General features: G+C 28.0%; 2 protein-coding genes across 3 annotated transcripts; one reads left to right on the top strand and one right to left on the bottom strand.

Moving 5' to 3' along the window:
* Positions 1 to 8,821: 8,821 nt before the first annotated feature.
* LOC114192714 (protein RADIALIS-like 3) lies at positions 8,822 to 9,768 on the top strand. Its single transcript, XM_028082506.1, has 2 exons — positions 8,822 to 9,225; positions 9,490 to 9,768. Exons 1-2 carry the CDS (start codon positions 8,969 to 8,971, stop codon positions 9,512 to 9,514), a joined length of 282 nt encoding a protein of 93 aa, XP_027938307.1. The 5' UTR covers positions 8,822 to 8,968; the 3' UTR covers positions 9,515 to 9,768.
* A 493-nt stretch (positions 9,769 to 10,261) lies between these two features.
* On the bottom strand, positions 10,262 to 18,360 carry LOC114190032 (amino acid transporter AVT1C-like). Of its 2 annotated transcripts, none has more exons than XM_028078782.1 (13): positions 18,232 to 18,360; positions 17,538 to 17,735; positions 15,995 to 16,293; positions 14,456 to 14,670; positions 14,326 to 14,349; positions 13,672 to 13,852; positions 13,186 to 13,411; positions 12,347 to 12,482; positions 12,187 to 12,206; positions 11,273 to 11,418; positions 11,111 to 11,154; positions 10,961 to 11,023; positions 10,262 to 10,647 (listed from the first exon to the last, which is right to left on the bottom strand). In XM_028078782.1, exons 2-13 carry the CDS (start codon positions 17,708 to 17,710, stop codon positions 10,549 to 10,551), a joined length of 1,626 nt encoding a protein of 541 aa, XP_027934583.1. In that variant the 5' UTR covers positions 17,711 to 17,735; positions 18,232 to 18,360; the 3' UTR covers positions 10,262 to 10,548. The 2 variants fall into 2 exon arrangements, with proteins under 2 accessions (XP_027934583.1, XP_027934582.1); XM_028078781.1 differs by lacking the exon at positions 18,232 to 18,360 and adding an exon at positions 17,884 to 17,994.
* Positions 18,361 to 21,096: the final 2,736 nt, after the last annotated feature.

Below are 21,096 nucleotides of genomic sequence, written 5' to 3'. Positions count from 1 at the left end.
TCGTTATTAGTACAATTTTGCTCATTCAAAGTTAAATTGATGGTTAAAATAATTGTTTTTAAAGGATAACAAATATGTGAAAATCTGGTCATGCTTACTTTGTTCTGATCATGATTAGTATTTTCACTTTTGAGTTGTGTTTAGAATTGAATACTAAAAAAGTATGAACATCTGCATCATGTTTATTGATAAAAAAAACAAAAAAAAAAAGCATGAGATTGTTTGGTTGGAGTTCACACTTGCAGCAATTTGAAAAGTGTGTCATAGCTGACTAATCAACTAAGTCACGGGGCATTATATTGCAGATGGATAGAGAAAGACGATAGCAATAAGACAACAATGGTTGGTGATGAAGCAATCACTTTCCTCTTCTTCAAGTCTTCCACTTTTGTCTATATTTATTCGTGTAAAAAAAATTAAGAGTTATAGGTTATCAAAGTTTTTAACAAAGTTTCCTATTCAGATAAAAAAAACATTATTTTATTATTTTATTTTGATTAAAAAATAAAAATTTAATCTGTTTTAATTCTTAGAAACTTTGTTAAATTTGTCAAAAGTTTTTTTTAAGAGATAATTTTCCAAAAATTAATACTAATTTATGTTTGTGACTTATCATTTATCCCATAAAGGGTGAAGTAGTTTTTATTTTATGGTACACTTTTGTATGTTTAACCGTGCATACTTACCGACTTTTTCTGTATGTTTTTTATTTTTTTTTATAAAATAGTATAATTGTTATTTTATTTTTCTAAATAAATTTTAAAAATATATATTTAACTATTACAATTATATATTATATATATGTATTATAGAAATAAAAAGTTTAATCATGTAAAAATAGTGTAATGAATTGAAATTAATTTCTGTCATATTAATTTTATAATGTGATTTTTCTATTCTTTCTCTTTTACTTTTAATTTATGCATACCGACTAAATTATGATATTAGATATTTCTATATTTTTTAACACGTTTTCAATATCTTATAAATTTGAACAATTTTTATTAAAAAATTATTTTATTGAAATATTTAAAACATTTTATACTTTTATTTAAATATCTTGTTATTTGATTTCATTGACAGTACAATGACTTGATTGTTACGTTAGGCTTCCTTCCTATTTCTAATATATTTTAAAATATCAAAATGTATTCTAAAGACACTGGAAAAAATAATACTAAATTCTTTTTTTTTTTTACTCTAGTCTCCTTCAACTTATCCGTCAACTCATTCTTATAAAAAGAGAAAGAAAAATCAAACTGATATTGTGAATTTGAGGAAATTGAAGAAAGAAATTCCACCAGTAAATTAAAAATGAAAGGATAAAAATAGTCATATTATTTCATAACAACAAAATCAAACAGTAAAATATTTACAAAAAAGATAAATAAAAAGATTTTAAATATTCAATAGAACACAAATTCAAAATAGAAATTAAATTGAAAATATAAAATATATGAGATACTTAAAACTTAATTCAACTTACTCTTTGTTATATAAATAAATCTTCGACCAAATACTTAACCCTACTTAATACACTGACTTAATTATTTTTGTCTTATTATTTATTTCACTTAATCTTTTCAATAAAATATGTAATTACATCTAATTCTTTTTGAAATATTTCCATAACAATCTGGAAATCACATTAACAAAGAGTAAAAGGACCATATTCAAAAATATAGGGTGCAGGAAGAAAAGGCCACAGAAAGCCCAATAAAAACCCAATGGCGTTTTATATATTCCAACCAAAATGTTCTATTCTCACCTCTTAACTTAAACACACTTATCTTTAATTTAAATATATGATTAAATACTTAGAGTTTAACCATAATAACTTTTGTTATCATTTTTAAATTAAATTTATACACTTATTTCACAAGTCTTTACAAAACCTGTGATATGCATGAATTCATTTAAATTACCCATTTTTAAATTTACATTTATTATTTAAATATTTATTTTTATATACAGTTTCTAAAATATTTGGTAACATGTTGACAATAGATATATTTAAATTAAGGGAATGATTTTTATATTTTTTATTCAATATATCTTACAACAATTTAAGCATATTAGGCTATGATGCACAAATACGATATGTGTATCATATACGACATGTATCTGATACGTCGATACGTTTATTTTCAAAATAATAGGATACCATACGTGATAGATACATGATATATGAATATTGGAAGTTTTACAATAATTCTTACAAATATAATAAATATATGATTGTTAATGTGTGAATCAAAATTTTCTAATTAGAGACCAATTATTATGGTAGCCAAAATTTGGTAGATAATGTTAGTGAAAAATTTAAAAACCAATTTATAATTGAAACTATTTTAATTATCAATTTAGAGACCAATTATAATTTTTTGAAAGTATTTTAGTTATCAAATTTGTCACTATACAGTGACTAATTATTTTTTGTCACTAAAATTGGTTACTATTCAAAAATTTTATTGTAGTGTACTACGACTTTATAAATATATACTTTATTGATAATTATCGTTAAAGTATCCTAAAGTATCGAATACGATATGTGTCAGACACGGATACGTGACCAAAGTTGAAATATCGGTGCATCATAGATATTAGGATATATTATAATTTTTCCTTTCATAAAATAATTAATAGTGATATAATATTTATACGAAACATATAAATGAAAAAGTTATAACAATTGTAACTCTAGATTTGATTATTATTTTTTGTTTATATAGATGAGTTTTGTGTGGTGGTGAAAACTAGGATCACAAATTGTAAGATTTCTTTGTTCTTGCTGTCCCCAATATATTTTATTCTTTAGACCAAACAATCCAACAATCCAACTTTTCAATTGGACAATAATTCCTTTAAATTTTAAAACAAAAAATGTAAATACATAATTACTCTTAAATTTAAGAAAGATAAAAAAAAAGCTAAATCACAATGGATTTGATTTAATGAAGTAAAAACTTACATATTATCTCAATAAAATTAAAAAGTATAAAAATTTGTATCTCATCTTTATTTCCAAACCCAAATATATTTACACTGGCATTCTTAGCTCAACACATATTTATTAAATAATACTTTACAGAATATAAAAATAGAAAAGTTGTGTTGGTAGAAATATTGCATGAAATCTATTTTATAGAGGTAAAATTTGTATTTATTTATATATGATAAAATTTTCTTTGTCTTTGATTAATCTCAAATCTCCAAAATACTTTTTTTAATGTTAAAATATATACACTTAGACTAAATATTTATGAATGATCGAATAACAAATGATATTATAAACTTATATAAAATAATATTTGTATTTATTTGTGTATTATAAATTTGTCTATGGGAGAAATTTTTAACTCATCTATTTTTTTAAAAAAAGAAAAGTTAGATATGACATTCATATCCAATTTCTGAGTATTCTTGGAGTAAGCTCTTAGCATGAATATAAATTTATTTGGCATATACTTGAATCCAATTACTTCTGAATTGGTATAAAGGACAGCAGAGAAAAGAATCTTGCAGCAAGACAATGGTGGAGGAATCTAAATGTTACTTTTCACAGAAATTAAGATTCTGGTCTACTTATATAGGTGATGATGAGGCAAATAATCGACCATCACTTCTTATTTTCTCACAAAGATTCCTTGAATCATGTAACTATCAACCAATCATCATGCCCAACCCCATTACCCTACATTGCGCCTCCTATCATGGACCAAACCTAACAATTTCTAAAACTAAAATCCTTTCAAATCTTCTCAACTTGAACTTGTTATACTATAAGAAAATATATTATTAAAAACTAATTATAGTCACAAAAAATTATTAATCAAGTGAATAATTTAAATATTAATAAACAAAATAAAAAATTATTAGTTACCAAAATTGTCACAATTATGAATAAAAAATTATAATTGATCTCTAAAATTTAACTACCAGATTTTGACTACCAAAGAAATTAGTTTATAAATTGGTTACTAAACATTAGTTATCAAAGGAATTAATTTTTAAATTAGTATCTAATTAATTAGTAACCAATTTAACAACCAATTATAATTTTTTATTCATAATAATAACTATTTTAGTAACCAATAATTTTTTATTTTGTAAATTAGTATCTAAATTGATCACTATAGTGACTAATAATCTTTTGTGACTAAAATTGGTTATTAGTTAAGAGTTTTCTTGTAGTGTTATAACAACCTAAAAAACCATTCATAAGAAATCAAGCTTAGATCACCTAATAATGTGACCATTTTAGTTGAATCACCATTTTGAATTTAAGTTGTTAAAAACAATATATATATATATATATATATATATATATATATATATATATATATATATATATATATAGTCCTAAGTTTCATATTGACTAGATATAAAAGTAAATTAGAATATATAAAACAAAATTTGTTGTTTGTTGGATATATTGTTTCACCCACTATTGAATCATCTATATGTATGTATCTTGACGTGATGGGGTGTATTGAAATTACATGTCAGTTTTGTAGAAATTGAGTTAGGCTTAAAGTTCACTCCTTGACATAGAGTATCTCATAGCATATAGTTGTTTGAAGAATAGAACTTGTAAAAGATTTAGAGTAAAAAATGTTCTCTGGTTTTAAGAAAAGCAACCTACATGATGTCAATTCTGGGAGCATCACGAAGATTTCATGGATGAATAAAGTGAATGTAAATTCCAATTATTGGTAGAGAAACAATAATAGTATATATAGGTTGGGGGCACTCTATTATCAAGTTGTAACCTATAGCCCTAGTATCATTTATATTCACCTCACAAATATAATACCTTTCTATGTGTTACATTTATATCAAAAATTTTACACACGAATGATTGCACATTTTTCCATTTATGCAAAGAAATATATGCTTTCTAGATATATTTATATTTAAAGTTTATGTATTATTATGATCTTGACGCAAAGTCAATTGAAAGATTAGGTAAAAGGTCCCAAAATTGAAAATTGATAATTAATATTAAAGTGCCTATCATTTTCCATAATCTAATGAGAATTGTAGCATGAAAAGAAAATAAGAAGAATCTTTGTACGGAGAAAAGAGGGCATCTAGAGAATGTTGGAGATTGTGGAGGACAAAGTACAAGATCTGCACCTAAGAAACGTTGTTATGAGGAAGATATTGTTGTTGCATGTTGTAATAAATGACACATTTGGTTCTCAATTGGTCCAGCTTCTACCCATTGAAGATCCTGCAAGAATGAGAATAAAATAAAGTTAGGTCTCACAGCTACTTGATCATAGGGGGCAACCTCACTAATAGATTATATATACCCTTTTTTTTTTCATAGGATTTTACATTGTTTTACAAACATTCAAAAGGTATAGTTGTGAAAAATAAAAAAACATAATTTCAATCAATTGTTTAGAAAGTTGGTTTGAGAATATCTTTTAAACTGACTTTTGATAAGCGTGATATTAATTTATTTTTCATGTTTATCAAAAGATTTAGAATTTAAACATTTTCTTTCAAAGATAGAAGTAACTATATTTTTGATCAATTTTTGTAAATGAGTGGAAGATTGAAGATAAGAGGAACATTTTGGTCCAATGAGAAAAATTTCATGCTCGGATAGTGAGTTCTAAACTTAATGAGTAAAGAAAGTGTTCTCTAACAAAAAGCAAATTTTCATCCACGAAGATATTGGACTCATCCAACAATAAGCTATAATTGTGAATTGTTTAGAAGCCAATTTATGAATGAAAAAAAGGAGTTTTGGAGAGAAAAATCGAACCAAAGATAGAGAAAGCCAAGACTTGAGGAAGAGCTCCATAACTACTTCATACTTCAATCACACCACTCTTTCTTGTTATTTTTTGTGTTTTACATATTTAAGAGTAGTTAACTATCTCATTCATTATGGTCGGATGTAATGAATCTTTTATTGATGTAGTTTTGTCTTTAAAATGTAAATCTATATGATGACTTTTGTGTTATTTCTTTGTGCTTAATGTGCATGATTGATTATATATGCTTTTAACTGTATCTACACGTTAGAAAATACTTTAAAACTTAGTTAACAATTGAACAACTAAATTATTATCTCTTAATTGTTATAAATACATTTTCACTATAAATCTTAAATGAAAATAACTAAGAGATTAACATTTTTCAAATATGGTTTAGAACTTACAACTTGTCCCAAGAAATTAGAAGTAGTGAGATTATGGTATGAATGTTGAGTTATTTCATTGAGTTGAATTTATAAAATCTAAACTCGGTGAACTTTTACTCTAATTGAGTAATATAAGTTTAATTCTTAAGATTTGAAATGCTTTGAATTTAAAATTATCACCATTTGTGGAATTTTTATGAATTTGTATTTACATTTTTAATCCAGATTAGTAAAAATACATGTTAACTAAACACATATAAATTCCTTGATAAATGATACTGTTAACCACTTCAATGATATTACATATTAAAGAGTCGGTTCCAATTAAAATCAATTTAAAATGTTTTTTTAATGGATTATAACAAAAATCAATGTCTTTTAAAATTAAAAGAAAATAACTAATTTAAAAAAATTTCTTTTAAAAACGTAGTTTCAATTTTCTTCCTTTGCTTGAAACCTATAGATTCTAATTAGTTTTAGATAAATTTTTAAATAGTATTTTTCAATTGCCTAATAGTAAAAAAGCTACTAGACCAAATCATTAAATTAAGTTAAATAAAAGACATCATCTAATTAAATAACTAATATGAAACAAGGTTCATCAAATTACTATGGGATTATTTTTATGTACAAATGACACATGGAAAGGGAATGAAATAAATTTTTGTTAAATTTTTTACTATCTCGAGATTATAAAACTCTTTCTATATTTAAATTTAGTCTTATTCCTAATTGATTTTAGCTTTCCAATATCACTTATTATTGGATAAAAATAAGGTGCATGTTCTTTCCTTATTACTCTATTTTTCAACTTTACCTTGTTTTGTTTTTTTTCTTTTACACCTTGACCAAGAGTTTTTGACATGGTAATGGACATTGTTTTTTAAATATTTAATAAATTTTAATTAAATAAATATTGAACTAAATCAAATAAATTTATTTTTTTGTTAATTTAAATTAATAATTAAAAAATACATTAATTAAAATATTTATTAAATTTAATTTAAAACAAAAATTTAATTAACCTGATTTTGAAATCCAATTAACATATATTAAATTATATTAAAATTTTAAATTAAACTAGTTAGAGTATTTATTATTTCAATTTAATTTTTATGTTAATTAAAATTAATATTTAAAAAAAATAATGATTAAAATATTTTCTTTCATTTTAATTTAAAACAAAATTTTTACTAAAAATTTTAACCACATTTTGAAATCCCGTTAACATATATTAAATTGTATTAAAATTTTAAATTATATTAAAACTTAAATTATAAACTAATTAAAATATTTAATAAATTTTGTTTATATTTTATTATTACAATTTAAAATAATTAAAATATCTAATATATTAAATTATATCAAAATACTAAATAAAACCACATATATTAGTTTTAATTAAAAAAATTAATGAACAAATTTAAAGACAATAAATTAAAGAAAATTAAAAAAAAAGTAATTAAAAAAAGCAAAAATTAAAAAACACACAAAATAAATAAAATTAACTAAAGACTAACAAAATCATAAATTAATTTAAAAAAGTTGAAAAAAAAAATTATAAATATACCAAATTTTGAAATCCGGTAGACTTAATTATCGAATTACGAATTTGAAAATACTTCTCTAGATTTCGAAATTCAAAAGAAAAGTTAACTGGATTTTGAAATTCAGTGAGTTCCTAAACCGGATTTCGAAATCTAATACTTTTGTAAACCGGATTTCGAAATTAGATTTAGTTTTCAAATTTCAAAATCTATTGGATTACTAGGCCAAATTTCAAAATCCAGTGATTTTTCGAATCGGATTTTGAAATCCGATGTTTTCTTAATCGTAGATAGTATTTTGAAAATGACTTAAAGGTACAACTTCAGTAAATAGGTTGGTAAGCAGTAATTATTGGTTACATTATTAATTTAAAATTTAAAATATAAATTCGGTAGAATTAGAATCACAATAAAATTTGGAGGTGTATAAGAAAACTTGGAGGTGGAGGAAGAAGCCCCATATACAATTACAAGTGAAATTTACATTTACTCATCATTTAATGCTATAGAGTTTGATCATGTCAATTCCTCCACCAATCAATATTAGTTTGAGTAATGTTAAACTTATTTCAGTAGAATGCTCATCTATATTGTAACAACCTATATTGTTTTTTCCAAGTCCTACATAATATTCTTGCTCATTTATTCAACGATACTATTCCATTTTTTATCCCAAGAAAAAACAAAATTCTAATTCCAATATTCTTCTCCAACTTTTAAGTATCAATGGTGGAATGAATGTTGTGATGTGGCATGTTAGGAGAATAATCATAGTAACATACTCATGTGATACATATAGAGTAATTGCAAAATTATCATATAGTTTACTTTGGTGCACACATAAAATAATGTCACAAAAGCTGCAGCTGCAATGTCCTCAACCATAATTCAGAAAGATGGTTTAAACCTTTGAAGATACTTATTCTCTCATTACTCTTCAACTTCTTGGTCCTGCTCTATTCTGTGGTTCCTGATGAAACAAATCACTAAAATTCTGCTTTGTTTTTGGGAAATTTGCAAGAGAAGACAACTTGCACCTTGCATGGTGTCACACCCTCCATTTCTGCTTATAAAAGGAGCATGCATAGTGCTTCCTTTCTACACATATCATCAAGACTCTTCCTAACACTATAGTGTAGAGTTTCTCAACCTTTCTTAACTAGTTCCATCTCTGTGTTGAACTTGAGCACTGCCATATACCAGTAGTTTGAAACCTTAGGAATACTCTAATATATCTAGTTACCTTAAATAACTATCAGAAATGGCATCAAGCTCAATTTCAGCTACAGGATCATGGAGTGCTAAGGACAACAAGGCCTTTGAAAGGGCTCTAGCTGTTTATGACAAGGACACCCCTGACCGATGGAACAATGTTGCCCTTGCTGTTGGAGGGAAAACTCCTGATGAAGTGAAAAGGCACTATGAGCTTCTCCTCAGAGACATTTCTCAGATTGAATCAGGTCAAGTTCCATTCCCAAACTACAAGAAAACTGCTGAGTTTGATGAAGAGGGGAAAAGGTACAACATTTTTCAACATCATTTATGCATATGCACTTAACTTCACAGTATGTATTTGTATTCTCTGAAGCATGCAGCTACTTAAACAAGTGTAATCTTTGATTCTCTTTAAATCCAAGCTCTTCTCTATATTCATGGTTCTCCCAATAAAAAGTTACTGTACCAATAGTTAATCATATATCTATCAACCCTGCAAATATTTCCTTTCTAACTTGCCTTATGAACTCTATTTTTGTGGTTAATTCTTGAAACTGTTACTTGCAGGCTGAAAAACATGGAGCTCCAGTGACCAGACAATAGGAATCAACAACAAATAATTTGAGATTTTCACCATCCACCAAGTTTTCTAGAATTCTTATTGTAGTACCTAGTGGTGTTGCATGCATACTGATATGTAGCACCAATGCCGAGTAGTATTACTGTTATTTCATAAGAATCACATTTCATGATTCCATGTTACTGTCTTGTCATTCAGTTCAATCTGTTTAGAAGAATAAATGAGTCTGTTGTAGTTCCCATCCATAATAAAGTTTCAATTTAATGTTCTTATCATTTGTCAAAGACAAAACGTGTCTGTTATCTAGTCTCAAATAACACAGAAAATAATCAAAATGTTGCATTAATTTACTCTTCTCACCCTTAACCTTCTGATAAAGATTCCTTTGAGTTCAGTTATTCTCCACCAATGTTCATTGATCAGGCCAACCCCATATCACGAATTATTGGTACGTGAGTATAAATAGTCAATGAGTTTTGGTACACTGTTGTTAGAGCAAAACATCTTTTATATTGAATCGCGGTAATCATATAGCTATAGCTAGTAAAAATCATATCATACTCAATATCTAAACTAAAATGGTAGTTAAGAGCTTAATATGTAGATTATCAAATTTCATTACCTGTTTTTTCTTTTTGAGTAATCAAAAGGTACTACATTATTTAGAACTAGATGTTTAAAATTCTTGAAAATTCTTTTTAAAGATAAAATCGTGAAGAGTTTTGAAGTAAACAATATCATAAATGCGACGATTGATTCTAAACTATCTGAGAAGACTTATTTCATAACATTAACACCTGTCTGTGAAAAAATTACAGTCTGAACCAGTATTTGACCAATTGGTTTGAACCTTCCACTATGATTAACTATGCCCATATATCAACATGAGAAAAATTTCCTTTTCGGATGTGGAAACAAACCAGAATAATTAACCACAATTACAACAACACAAATGTGAAATCTTGTACTGAAGAAAAATGACTTAACAGTTGGGATGAGAAATACAAAAAGGATGTCTCATTGTTTAGGATTTATAGTTCAAAACTTTATCCAAACAATTTCTCAATGATCTCATAGAGGGATGAGTATGATCCAAAACAGCTTGATACAGCACCTACAATAATAATTGTAACACAAAGTGCTGCCTGTAGAAATAAGATGGAAAAGTTGAGTCACATTAGAGGTAATCAATAATAATTGTAACACAAACTGATTTCTTGATATATTAATTTTCCATTCAGATTTACTGTACTCTGTGATCTTATAGCAGAACTTTAAATAGAAAAATTACGAAACTCTTAACTGAACAGAACGGGTGAGAAATTATGGCTAAATAAAAAGTTTCGTTTGTGTTCAAGCACTTTGGCTGAGAAAAGCCATTCTCATTAAATAACGAAAACGTGATTATATTTCTGATTTTCATTTAGCATTACTATTATGAAGAGGTAATCATCATACCTGAAAGCTTGAGATTCTGCCACCCCTTATGCTTAGAAAACAAGCAGCAGGAAGAATCAATGACTGCATAAAAGGTCGAACATATTAAAATGAATGTTATGGCTAGTAGTACCTCTTGGAAAGGAAAGAGAAGAATTTGAGGGCACTTACAACAAACATAGTGAGTAAAGATCCAGTTAATGACATTACCAAACCTGCGAGAAAAGTATATGCAGTTCATAGTAAAACATTATCGAACCAGGCAATAGTAAAATAATTTGGCTAATAGTACACGAGATTTTAACAAAAGTATAAGGAAGAATAATAGCTTACCAAAAAAGGGAACTGAAAGACCAACAACCAGTGTAGAAAGTACAAGAGCTGTTCTAATGACCTTGGAATATATGTTGAAGTGGGGATGGGTTGGTGGTATCAACTCCTCTATACACATTGCTACTGGAGATAGACTTAATGCATATGTGGTGCTAATTAAGAAAAACATCTATCTTTATCTTCACAATGTAGGTACATAGATTGAAATAAATTGATTCTATCTAAACTCCTTTTTCAAGATTAAAAGGTAATCAATGAAGAGAAAGAAAGAGAAATAACAAGACATAAAGTGCTACTCTTGGATAGGATGTCCATATGAGTTGCTTGTTCCATTTACATGAATAAAAGTATAGGTTGTTAGAGTGGAAACATTACAATAACAGAGAAAACAAACTCAATCTAGGTAAAAATGTTCCTTAAAATTGTATTGAAATTTCATGAATGGTTGAAGGTGAAGCAAGTTAATGTTCCTTTCTTTTTTAAAACATGTAAGTGATTACTTTGTGGTTCAGTCAATGGCTCTAATCATTCTATTCATATACAGCCACTCAACAAAATGCCACAGATTTGTTTCATTCAAACATCTCCATTATTTGTAAATGAAAAGGAAAAATACAAAAACATACAGGAATTTTATCATATTCATGACTCTTTGGAAAATCAACGTCTGAAAATTGAAAAACATTCTAATACTTGTAGCATTTTTTCTCACCTGGTGTGAAATTAAAGGATTTAGCTAGTGCCAATCAAACAAGTTTGTTGGCTCTTCTAACTATTTGTATTTATGACGCAAATTATCATTGTTGTTTCTCTTATATTTCAATTGGTGTTAAGAACTTATATTAGTTGCTAAGCACACTATTTTGGCAAGCAAGCACAAATGTAGTTATTTATATAGCACATATGAAGGATATTTGGTAAATGGATTGACCACCTGCAAAATAAAATCGCATGATGCAAAGATTAGCAATTCTATCTGACTGATAAAATATCAATAATATGGTGATATATATATATATATATATATATATATATATAAGCATGGAAGAAGGTCAGAATCTAGAATGAGCATACCGTAGTCCACACAGCTATCTTGGCAGCTACTAAGTGTTGGGGCATGTTAAGAGTGAACTGAGAGTGTACTCCTTCTCCAAATGCTGAGTAACCAACAACAGCTACTGCACAATACAGACTTGTACAAATAGCAAAACTGCATGGAAAAATAATTACTCACTGAATTAATACTTAAACATAAATTCTTCAGAACATTTTTTTTTTCAGTGGCAGGAGGGGTTGTGTTGAAGTTCAAGAAGAATTTAAGATTGGAAACTTCAGAATTTTTTACAGTAAATATTAATTTTCAACAGATAAAAAAGTTTGATAATAAATTAATTCATTAGGTGAGGATGTACCATTAGGTGCAAACATGGTAACTTGTGATGGGCAAAAGATAAAACTCAGTAGAAGCTTTCCTTCAAGCTATTGTACTCTCATGATATATCTGAATATCAAAACTTATATTGTTTTTCTTGTCTCTAGTAACTTCTTTTTGTGTTACTTCTTATTTATCTCTTTGAAAGGTTATATATACTTGTATGTATATATAATTGAGATGCTTTTTATCAGTGAAACACAAGTCAGTATATTTAACCTTCTGCATATTTACTTCTTCTTTCGTGATGTTATTTGTTTAAATGCATATTCAAATTTGCACTAAGCTTGTTTGCATGAAAGTCTGATTTGTTTGCTGATGTGCTAACTTACTTCAATGGATATCAAATAAGCAAATGAAAACATAGTAACATATAGTCCACAGAATTAGAATGTTTAAACATAGTTTCACCTTCAACTTTAGCTTCGAGTTTGCTAAGATAGTGAATAACTAAAATTGTGGAAGTTTTTGATTTGTTTACCATACTAAGAGCACTCCAGGAAATTGATTCCGATTTGCCATGGCAGTGTAGAGATTTGGAAACACAGCATGTCCTGCGTAGCAGTAACCATAGAGACCCATTGCAACAGGAAAAGTTGTAAGATTCAATGTTGTTGTTCCTTGGCTATGATCAATGGAAGCTTTGTCTACCAAGCAAACCCAGATCAAGCATGCAACCACTAGAAATGTTGCAACAACTCCACAAGCTGCAATAACAACATCTTAGAAAGGTTAAACAGGTGCTTCCAAATCTTCTTTTCTAAACATGTCATGTGACAGTTTAAATCATAAGTCCACCAAAACCATTTTCAATGAGAGTACTTAAAATGATTGATTAATGTTTACTTAAGTACTAGAATATGTGTGCTGACATTGTTTATGAAAGAAATTTTGTTGGTTTAAAAATTGGTGGATAACATTTTCTTGTAGAAGAAAAGGAAAGAAAGAGATAGGATAAAGATTGTACCTGAGATGTAACTGAGAATACGTAGATCACGAAGCCAAACAGTAGGAAGAAGAGCCAATGCTGTCAATATTGCAAACAATATGTGTGCATTCACTTCAATTCCACCCAAAGTAATGTGTGCATTTGGAAATAATGTCGATAAGTTGTCACTCTCCACAATTATGTACTCAATGCAACAAGCCTGCATAAAATTAATAAATATGTAATAGATTAAGTTATCATCATCAAAATCTTAATTAGAGAAGGGAAAAAAATCAAATCAAATCAAACCAAAAGTTTTAAATTGCATGTAAAAAAATGCTGCCCTTTTGTTTGGAAATATAAAGGAGAAAGCATCATTAATGTCTTTCCAATTTTGAGAATTTTGTCTAGGACTTGTGATTCAAGTTGGTGAGGTTCATGTTATTCATTTGGTGATGAAAAATTACTGATGGATATATAAGGAAGGATAAGTTTGTCTAACTACAGAGAAGTGATAATGATTCATCTTTTAAATCATTTAAAGGATCCAAATGTAAACACCTATTTCTTTCAGAAATGAAAATGAGAATTTGTCCAAACAAGATTTTCTTTAGCTTTTGTATATTCCATATTCTCTTGACATTAATAACAACTGAGATTTCAAAAGCAGCAAAGAGTGGAGGAAGTACTTACATATAGTTCCATGTACAATATTAACTGCATACAAAAAAAAAAATAGAGTAAAAGCAGTGGCAAGAGATTAGAGACTAATTAATGCTTTGAAATTAAATATTGATGAAGAAAATATTGAACTGAAACTCACAGAAATAATGACACGTCCAGTAGTACCAAAAGCTGCTTGGCCAATGTCAGGGTATGTCTCAAGACCAGGTGAACTATCTAAACAGTAACGCAGAAGCAAACCAGTATAATAGGAAAAAATTGCATACAGTAACAATATAGAAAGACCAACCCATCCACCTTCTTTAACAGCATATGGGGTTGAAAGGATTCCTATTCCACAAAGGGCATTTATGCCTGCAAAATCCAAAACAATTAAACCAACAATCAGAGACTAATTATTTTCAAGAGTGCACATTCTAACAAAGCTATTTTAAAAGCCAAATCTTTTACTTCAACAATTTGTCATCTACAAGCTATATTGAGTATAAGTTCGGTTACATATTGGATCATCTAAGAGAGTAGAAGAGTGAGTTGGTGGGTTATTATTAACGAGTGATTTTTTGTTCAAAATTCTTTTGATGTTTTAGTTTTGTGAACCTTTTACTTGTATACTTCTTCTTTTTTGACTTTTAACACATGGAGGGTTGTAGTTCACAAACAACCTGCTGGTGAGAGATGAATTTTTTTTCGCAGTTCAATATTCTGAACTTTTATGAGAATTGCACTTTCAAAAACTTCAAGAACCTCTTACAGTTAAGTGCCAAATTGAGTAACAATTTCATGATTTTAAATAACAGTTGTAGCTATCATTGTAGCCACCATATCAATGTTTTTGCAGGTGCAATTGAGGAATTAGAGAACATTTATTTACAACAAAAAAATTGTGCCAAAACTGTAATTGTCACTCCAAATTAGAACCTTATAATAGAACTTGTGTCCTCCCTGCAGTAACAGGATTATAATAGAACTCGTGTTCTTATATAGAAGATAAATGACCACAATACCTTAGAAAACATATATGTCAGAAATTGAGACTTTTATGTACTTTAAGATCTTATTTTCTGTTTGCTGTGTCTTGTTAAATTCAATTTAATGATAAACCTTTTTTTGTGGGAAAAGTTGGTTGTATGGTGAGTGATTAGGTGAAAAGGAGTGGTGGTATTTATTTTGTTCAGATTTACTTCTCTCTTGTGTGTATTAATTAGAAGAAACTTTTTGTAATTGCACTCAGAAAATTGAAGTTTGCTATTTTTCTCCCTTCTTCTATTGTACATCTTTACAAAAGGAACTCTGTTTTTTTCTTCTGATTTTACAACTCTTCACAGTTTCTGATTTTTCATAACAACATAATATGCAAAGTAGTACATTATAGTTTTTGTCTCTCAGATCTAGTTTCAGACAAATGCAACATCATGAAACTAACTAATAATATACTCACATATACAAAAGTGTAGTTAAAACAGAACAAACAGATTCTCAAGGTTACTAAGCGTTTGTATGATGGAACTTAAATGAACTTTTATATGAGATAGAAATGAAGATAGAAAGCTTTCAGTATATTATTGTCATTCTTCACTATAATGTTATCATTCTTCACTTAATATAGCTTCACTATAATTGCTTTCGTTTGTGTTCATTTTATATTTTGCATTGAAGAAGCAGTTATCAGTATAGTTACCATTAAGCACAGCTTGTCCAAAAGTGCATTGGCCAGGTATGTGAACTTCATGAGAAACCTTGGAAGCATCTTTCCTAATGGAAGACTTTCTAGATAGCTGTGGAGGAAGCAAGGAATGTCGCAGTTGCTCCTCTTCTTTGGGTTGCAAGAGTGGTTTTTTCTCTGGTTGCGTTATTTCAAGAGTTTGCCTCCTTGTCAAAGATGAAACAAGAAAAGAGCTTCCTAATCTTGACAGGGATGTGGTCCCCAGAAATCCAATATTTGGTGATGGTACACTACCATATAGATCAATGGATTGCCTGAAACATTATTATTTGCATCAAAATAAGCACTTCAACTTGGTGCATTTCAGATTCATCAAGCAAAATGCCAAAATGAGAGGATGAAGAAACAGATATTCAACCAGCAAGGGTGATGGACAAAAAGTATGATTATGTCATCACTTTTTACTACTTCAGAAAGTAAAACGGTCCGCTCCAAACACATTTGTTCAGAACAATGTTTTAAGATGTGTCTTTCATTAGTATCCAAGAGAGCTTTTGTAACCGAATTCATTATTTATGGGTGTCAAGAAAGTGGACTTTAAATTTAATTCTGTTTTTTAAAATTAGTTTATGAGGTGAGATACATGAAATTGTTTATATCTTTTGAATTTGCTTTATCTTTGACGTGAAATTTCTAACACATTTTTCTTTTATGTCGAGACATATATATTTCAAATATAGGACTAGACATTAATGAGTGATCCGATAATAAGTGATATAATAAACCAAACAAACAACAAATTTTAATAAGACATATTCTAAATCATGACTCTAATATTATATTAAAGAGTGAATTTTAAATCTAACTGAGTCCTATAAAATAAATCTGTAAGATGAATTTTCCACCACCTGGATTATAAATTGACATGGCATATCGTAAAGATGATGCGGCATGTTTCTAAAAGACATAAACTCTAAGGTATGTGTGTTTGCACGTTTTCCTAAATTCAACGAGGATTGATATATGGAGAGTCTCATACAGCATACACCGACTTTTTTCAATCTCTGCCCTTTTATAATATTATATTACGTATCGGCAACCAAAAATCAAAACAAGAATAAGTGTTTTCTAGTTTTTTAAAAACACTTGGTAAAGAGAAAATGTTAGGCGAAATTTTTTTTTAAAAAAAGGGTTACACAGCATTCATTTCTCTGTAAATATTCTCTTTTACACAAAAATAGATTAATTTGGCTGATATATATATATATATAGTCCATTACCACAAACATTTTGTGAAACGCATAATCAATGTCAAAAAAACTATAATTGATTATCAAAAACCTGTTGTGAATATGTTTATTTGGATGACAATGGAGTTTTACTATTCTTCTTTTTCTTCTTTTTCCAACCGATGATTAGTCAATTTTCCGTGAAAGAAAAGCCTTATTTTCGCCTTAAGAAATGAATAATAAAAAAAAGTAAAAGTCAAATGAATAGCCAGAAACGCACTCATTCATGACAGATTGAAACACACAATGCACACGGAGGAGAAGCTGACCTGTAACTTTGAGGCCATGCCATATTGTAGTTGCTTGGTTTCCTTGAATGGTTATCAATGGAATAATTCGAATAATCCGATTCGTTTCCATCATTCAAATACTTATGATGTTCATTCTCCACATCTTCATCACTGTCAATGAACATTCCACTATCCAAACCAGAGTTCTTCATCTCCCTTCAATCTTAACTTCACTTTCTGTCATTTTTCCAACCAAAATTAATCAATTTATAGCAAAAAAAACTCATCGACCCAGAATCACAAAACACAAAACAAACAAAACATCGCCCAGAAGATAGCACATGCAGAATTAACCAGATATATTCTCAGGCTTCTGATTCGTTACCTCAGCGTAACTCGCAGCTTTTGAAATCTGGGTCTGTCCCAATTGTTCCAAAACAAAAACTCAAAAATAACATATATACATGGAAAGTTAACGTGGGTAGGACCCTATATGTTAAAATTTCTTAACTTTCCTTATGAAGAAACGTGATCACATGTGACATGGATCCGAGTCAGACACAAATATAGATGCATATATATTATGAGCTAGCTAGGTTTTGTTTTGTGAAGCAGTGTCATTATCGTGCATTCTTATCTGCACATTGTTTGTTTAATGTGAATAAAAACAAACACATAGCGGACCAAATCACGCAAAAGGGTTTTCAGATCAATCAGAAAGAAGGAGCCACACCTTTTGAACGTGTCCTTCTTTTTATCTTCTTCTCCAATGTTGTTGTTGCATTGGATCACTACCTTCTGTGTCTTTCTCTCTCTGATTAATGCAGAAGATTTCGTTCTCTGCACTCTTCAATGTGAACGTTGATTCGCAAAAACTTGCATTGTATGTTAGTTTTTTATACGTCAAAATCTGGTGGAACATGCGAACACAAGAATAATACGCATTATTCCATGGCCATAGCTATGGATAGTGTTTGCGTCTTGCATGTGACATGCACGTGTACAAACTTGTCCCATTGCATGTGACAAAAATTCACCTCAAATAACAAAATCATTATAAATACTTCGATTGATTGATTAATTAATCGGCGTTTATTCTTTTTATAATGAAATTATTAAAAGATTTAAATAAGTTTTTTTTTTCTAAACTAAAATTATGCTTAGTCTCTGTAATTTATGAATTTTATGTAAAATATTTCCTTCGACATATATGTAATGGCTTTTTAGATGAATAATCTATAATATAATTTTCATATATAATATATAGTTTATTGTGAAGAATCTTTTATGTTATTTTCATAAAATCAAAGATGAAATATTTTATAATTTAGTTTAGAAAAGAAACATACTTTTTTTATAATATTTTAGTGAAGAGGAAAAACATATATAACATATTAAAATATAGATAAATAAATGCCTTTTGCAAAACTTTTTTACAACAATATGGTTTCATTTGAAATTATATACTATTTGGATTCATTTCCTAGATAGAGAATTGTTGAAGGTAATTTCTTAACTTATTTAAAATTTCAATTTATGATTTTTACATTTCGTGCAATGGTTATTTTCGTGAACTCGATGAAATTCTTATCTAATTATATATTTGAGATGGTTTTTATTTTAAGAATTAGCAGTGAGTTATTCCAACATTAGAAAAAAAGTTAATGGGAATAATAAGCAAAGAAAAATACAAACTCTCGTCCTATTAGTAATCAAAATGTTTTGAGTTTATTTTACGGTTAAGTGACTACACGTCACAATTTTAGTTTTAAAAAATAACTAATTAATCGGTTTTATCTCAAAACAAATAATCAATACTTTATACACCATTTTAAAAGTTTCTTTAGTATCTTGAAATACTTGTATAAATATATCATAAATAAATATGATCGGTAATTATTTATTTGTTAGATTTTTGAAAAGAATTCATAGAGATAACATTAATGATATGTAACTCTATCTTATATAAAAAATTGATTTCACCTTTCATTCATAATTTTAAGACAATACGAGACTTAAATTTACCTTAAATTTCTTATACAATCCTCAAAATATCAATCTTATTTATTTTCTGAGTAAATCTTTAATAGAGTCTTATTTAACTCCTAAATTAGAAATACAAATTATGCGAAACTTCAATATAACAGTAGAATATTTTTCTGATTTTATAAGTTTTAATAAATTTTAGTTATAAATTAGTTGCATTGATCATGTGACATTTACCTAGACCAACATGTGTAGGTGTCGGGAAAAGTGGACCACCACAACAAACCTAATAATTAGTATAAGAATTGGAAGGAATTTCTGGCAGAGTATTGATGTTGGTACAAATTTTATACTAAAACAATAAATAATTCATTCATTCCTTTGTTCATTAATATATTTGGTTGGTCGGCATAATTATATGGGTATATTGTTTCAAAATTTGACGAATTAAATTTCATTAATTGTTATAATAATCAAATATAAATATGCTACATTGTCAATATATTAGTGCAGGAAGACCTTTTGGCAGCAGGTATTTTTCATATTCTGCATCGGTTCCCACGCCTGTAATTGCAAAATTGTCACTGCGTCATTATAGGCTTCGATTCCTTGCCAACCGAGACCTATAAGGCGAGGTAAAAATGCAATTCTACACTAGTGATAGATTCAAATAAAAATATTATCTTAAAAATTTATAAAGATATATTAATATTAAATAATATACTCAGAGAGTCTTGTATCTATTTATTTATTTATTATTATTATTATTATTATTATTATTATTATTAAAAATCAATACACTTGTTGTAACAATCCAAATATTTTTGAGTATTAACCGCAATAGATAGGTAGTTTCTATATTTAGCTATCCAAGAATAGATATGTAATAGAAAGATATAGGAATATATTGTGTATAATTTTCCACAAGTTTTATGATTGAAAATAGTATTTCAAAAGGTAAAAGGAAATATTTCAAATTTTATAATTGATATTCATAAGGACATATAGCTCACCAAGTTTAATATATTAATATGTATATTAGTACAATTATCCCAAAAGATATAATTATAGATATACATTACGAGCTACTACACTATCACAAAACTATACATATCATATAAAAAACAGTGATCATTGCAAAAGGAAGAAAAACAAAAACCTAATAAAACCAATAAATCTGTGTAAGTTAATTTACAAAAGAGTCGTCGTACATCAATAATTATGTTATAACATATCATAATATATTCCAAGCATATACAAATTTATATATCACACATTAAAGACTCATCTAGACTCAATCATCCAGATAACATGCATTGACGTCAGATTTGTTGGAAATTATGCACTTGTGGTGATCTCTATTACTATGTGGAGCCACTGGCAATGAGTTCCCTATCACACACAAGGTTAATCATCTCCTCATCATAAGAATTCTGAAATTGTTCTTAGACCAAGACCTCCTGCTCCTTTCACCATCTACCCCATTCTTCTCTACATGAGTTTTAATGGTTAGTAGACTATGAGGATATAACCTCAATTTTTGAATCTTTACTTCAATGTATACCCTAAAGAATTGTACGTCAAATCCACCTTGAAAATGAGCATACCATTC

The sequence above is a fragment of the Vigna unguiculata genome, chromosome 7 (genome assembly GCF_004118075.2).
Source record: "Vigna unguiculata cultivar IT97K-499-35 chromosome 7, ASM411807v1, whole genome shotgun sequence".
Taxonomy (NCBI): Eukaryota; Viridiplantae; Streptophyta; class Magnoliopsida; order Fabales; family Fabaceae; genus Vigna; species Vigna unguiculata.
Note: the sequence above shows the minus strand (reverse complement) of the source record. Positions and strands in the feature narration are given on the sequence as shown.

Bases quoted from the DNA above. Each gene is read 5' to 3' on its own strand.
- LOC114192714 (XM_028082506.1), top strand. From the start codon at position 8,969: ATGGCATCAAGCTCAATTTCAGCTACAGGATCATGGAGTGCTAAGGAC. The intron at 9,226-9,489 runs GTACAACATTTT...TGTTACTTGCAG, and splicing joins TTTGATGAAGAGGGGAAAAG to GCTGAAAAACATGGAGCTCC.
- LOC114190032 (XM_028078782.1), bottom strand. From the start codon at position 17,710: ATGAAGAACTCTGGTTTGGATAGTGGAATGTTCATTGACAGTGATGAA. The intron at 13,412-13,671 runs GTACAATCTTTA...TTGTTATTGCAG, and splicing joins TATTCTCAGTTACATCTCAG to CTTGTGGAGTTGTTGCAACA. The intron at 11,419-12,186 runs ATATCCTTCATA...AATTAGCACCAC, and splicing joins GTGGTCAATCCATTTACCAA to ATATGCATTAAGTCTATCTC.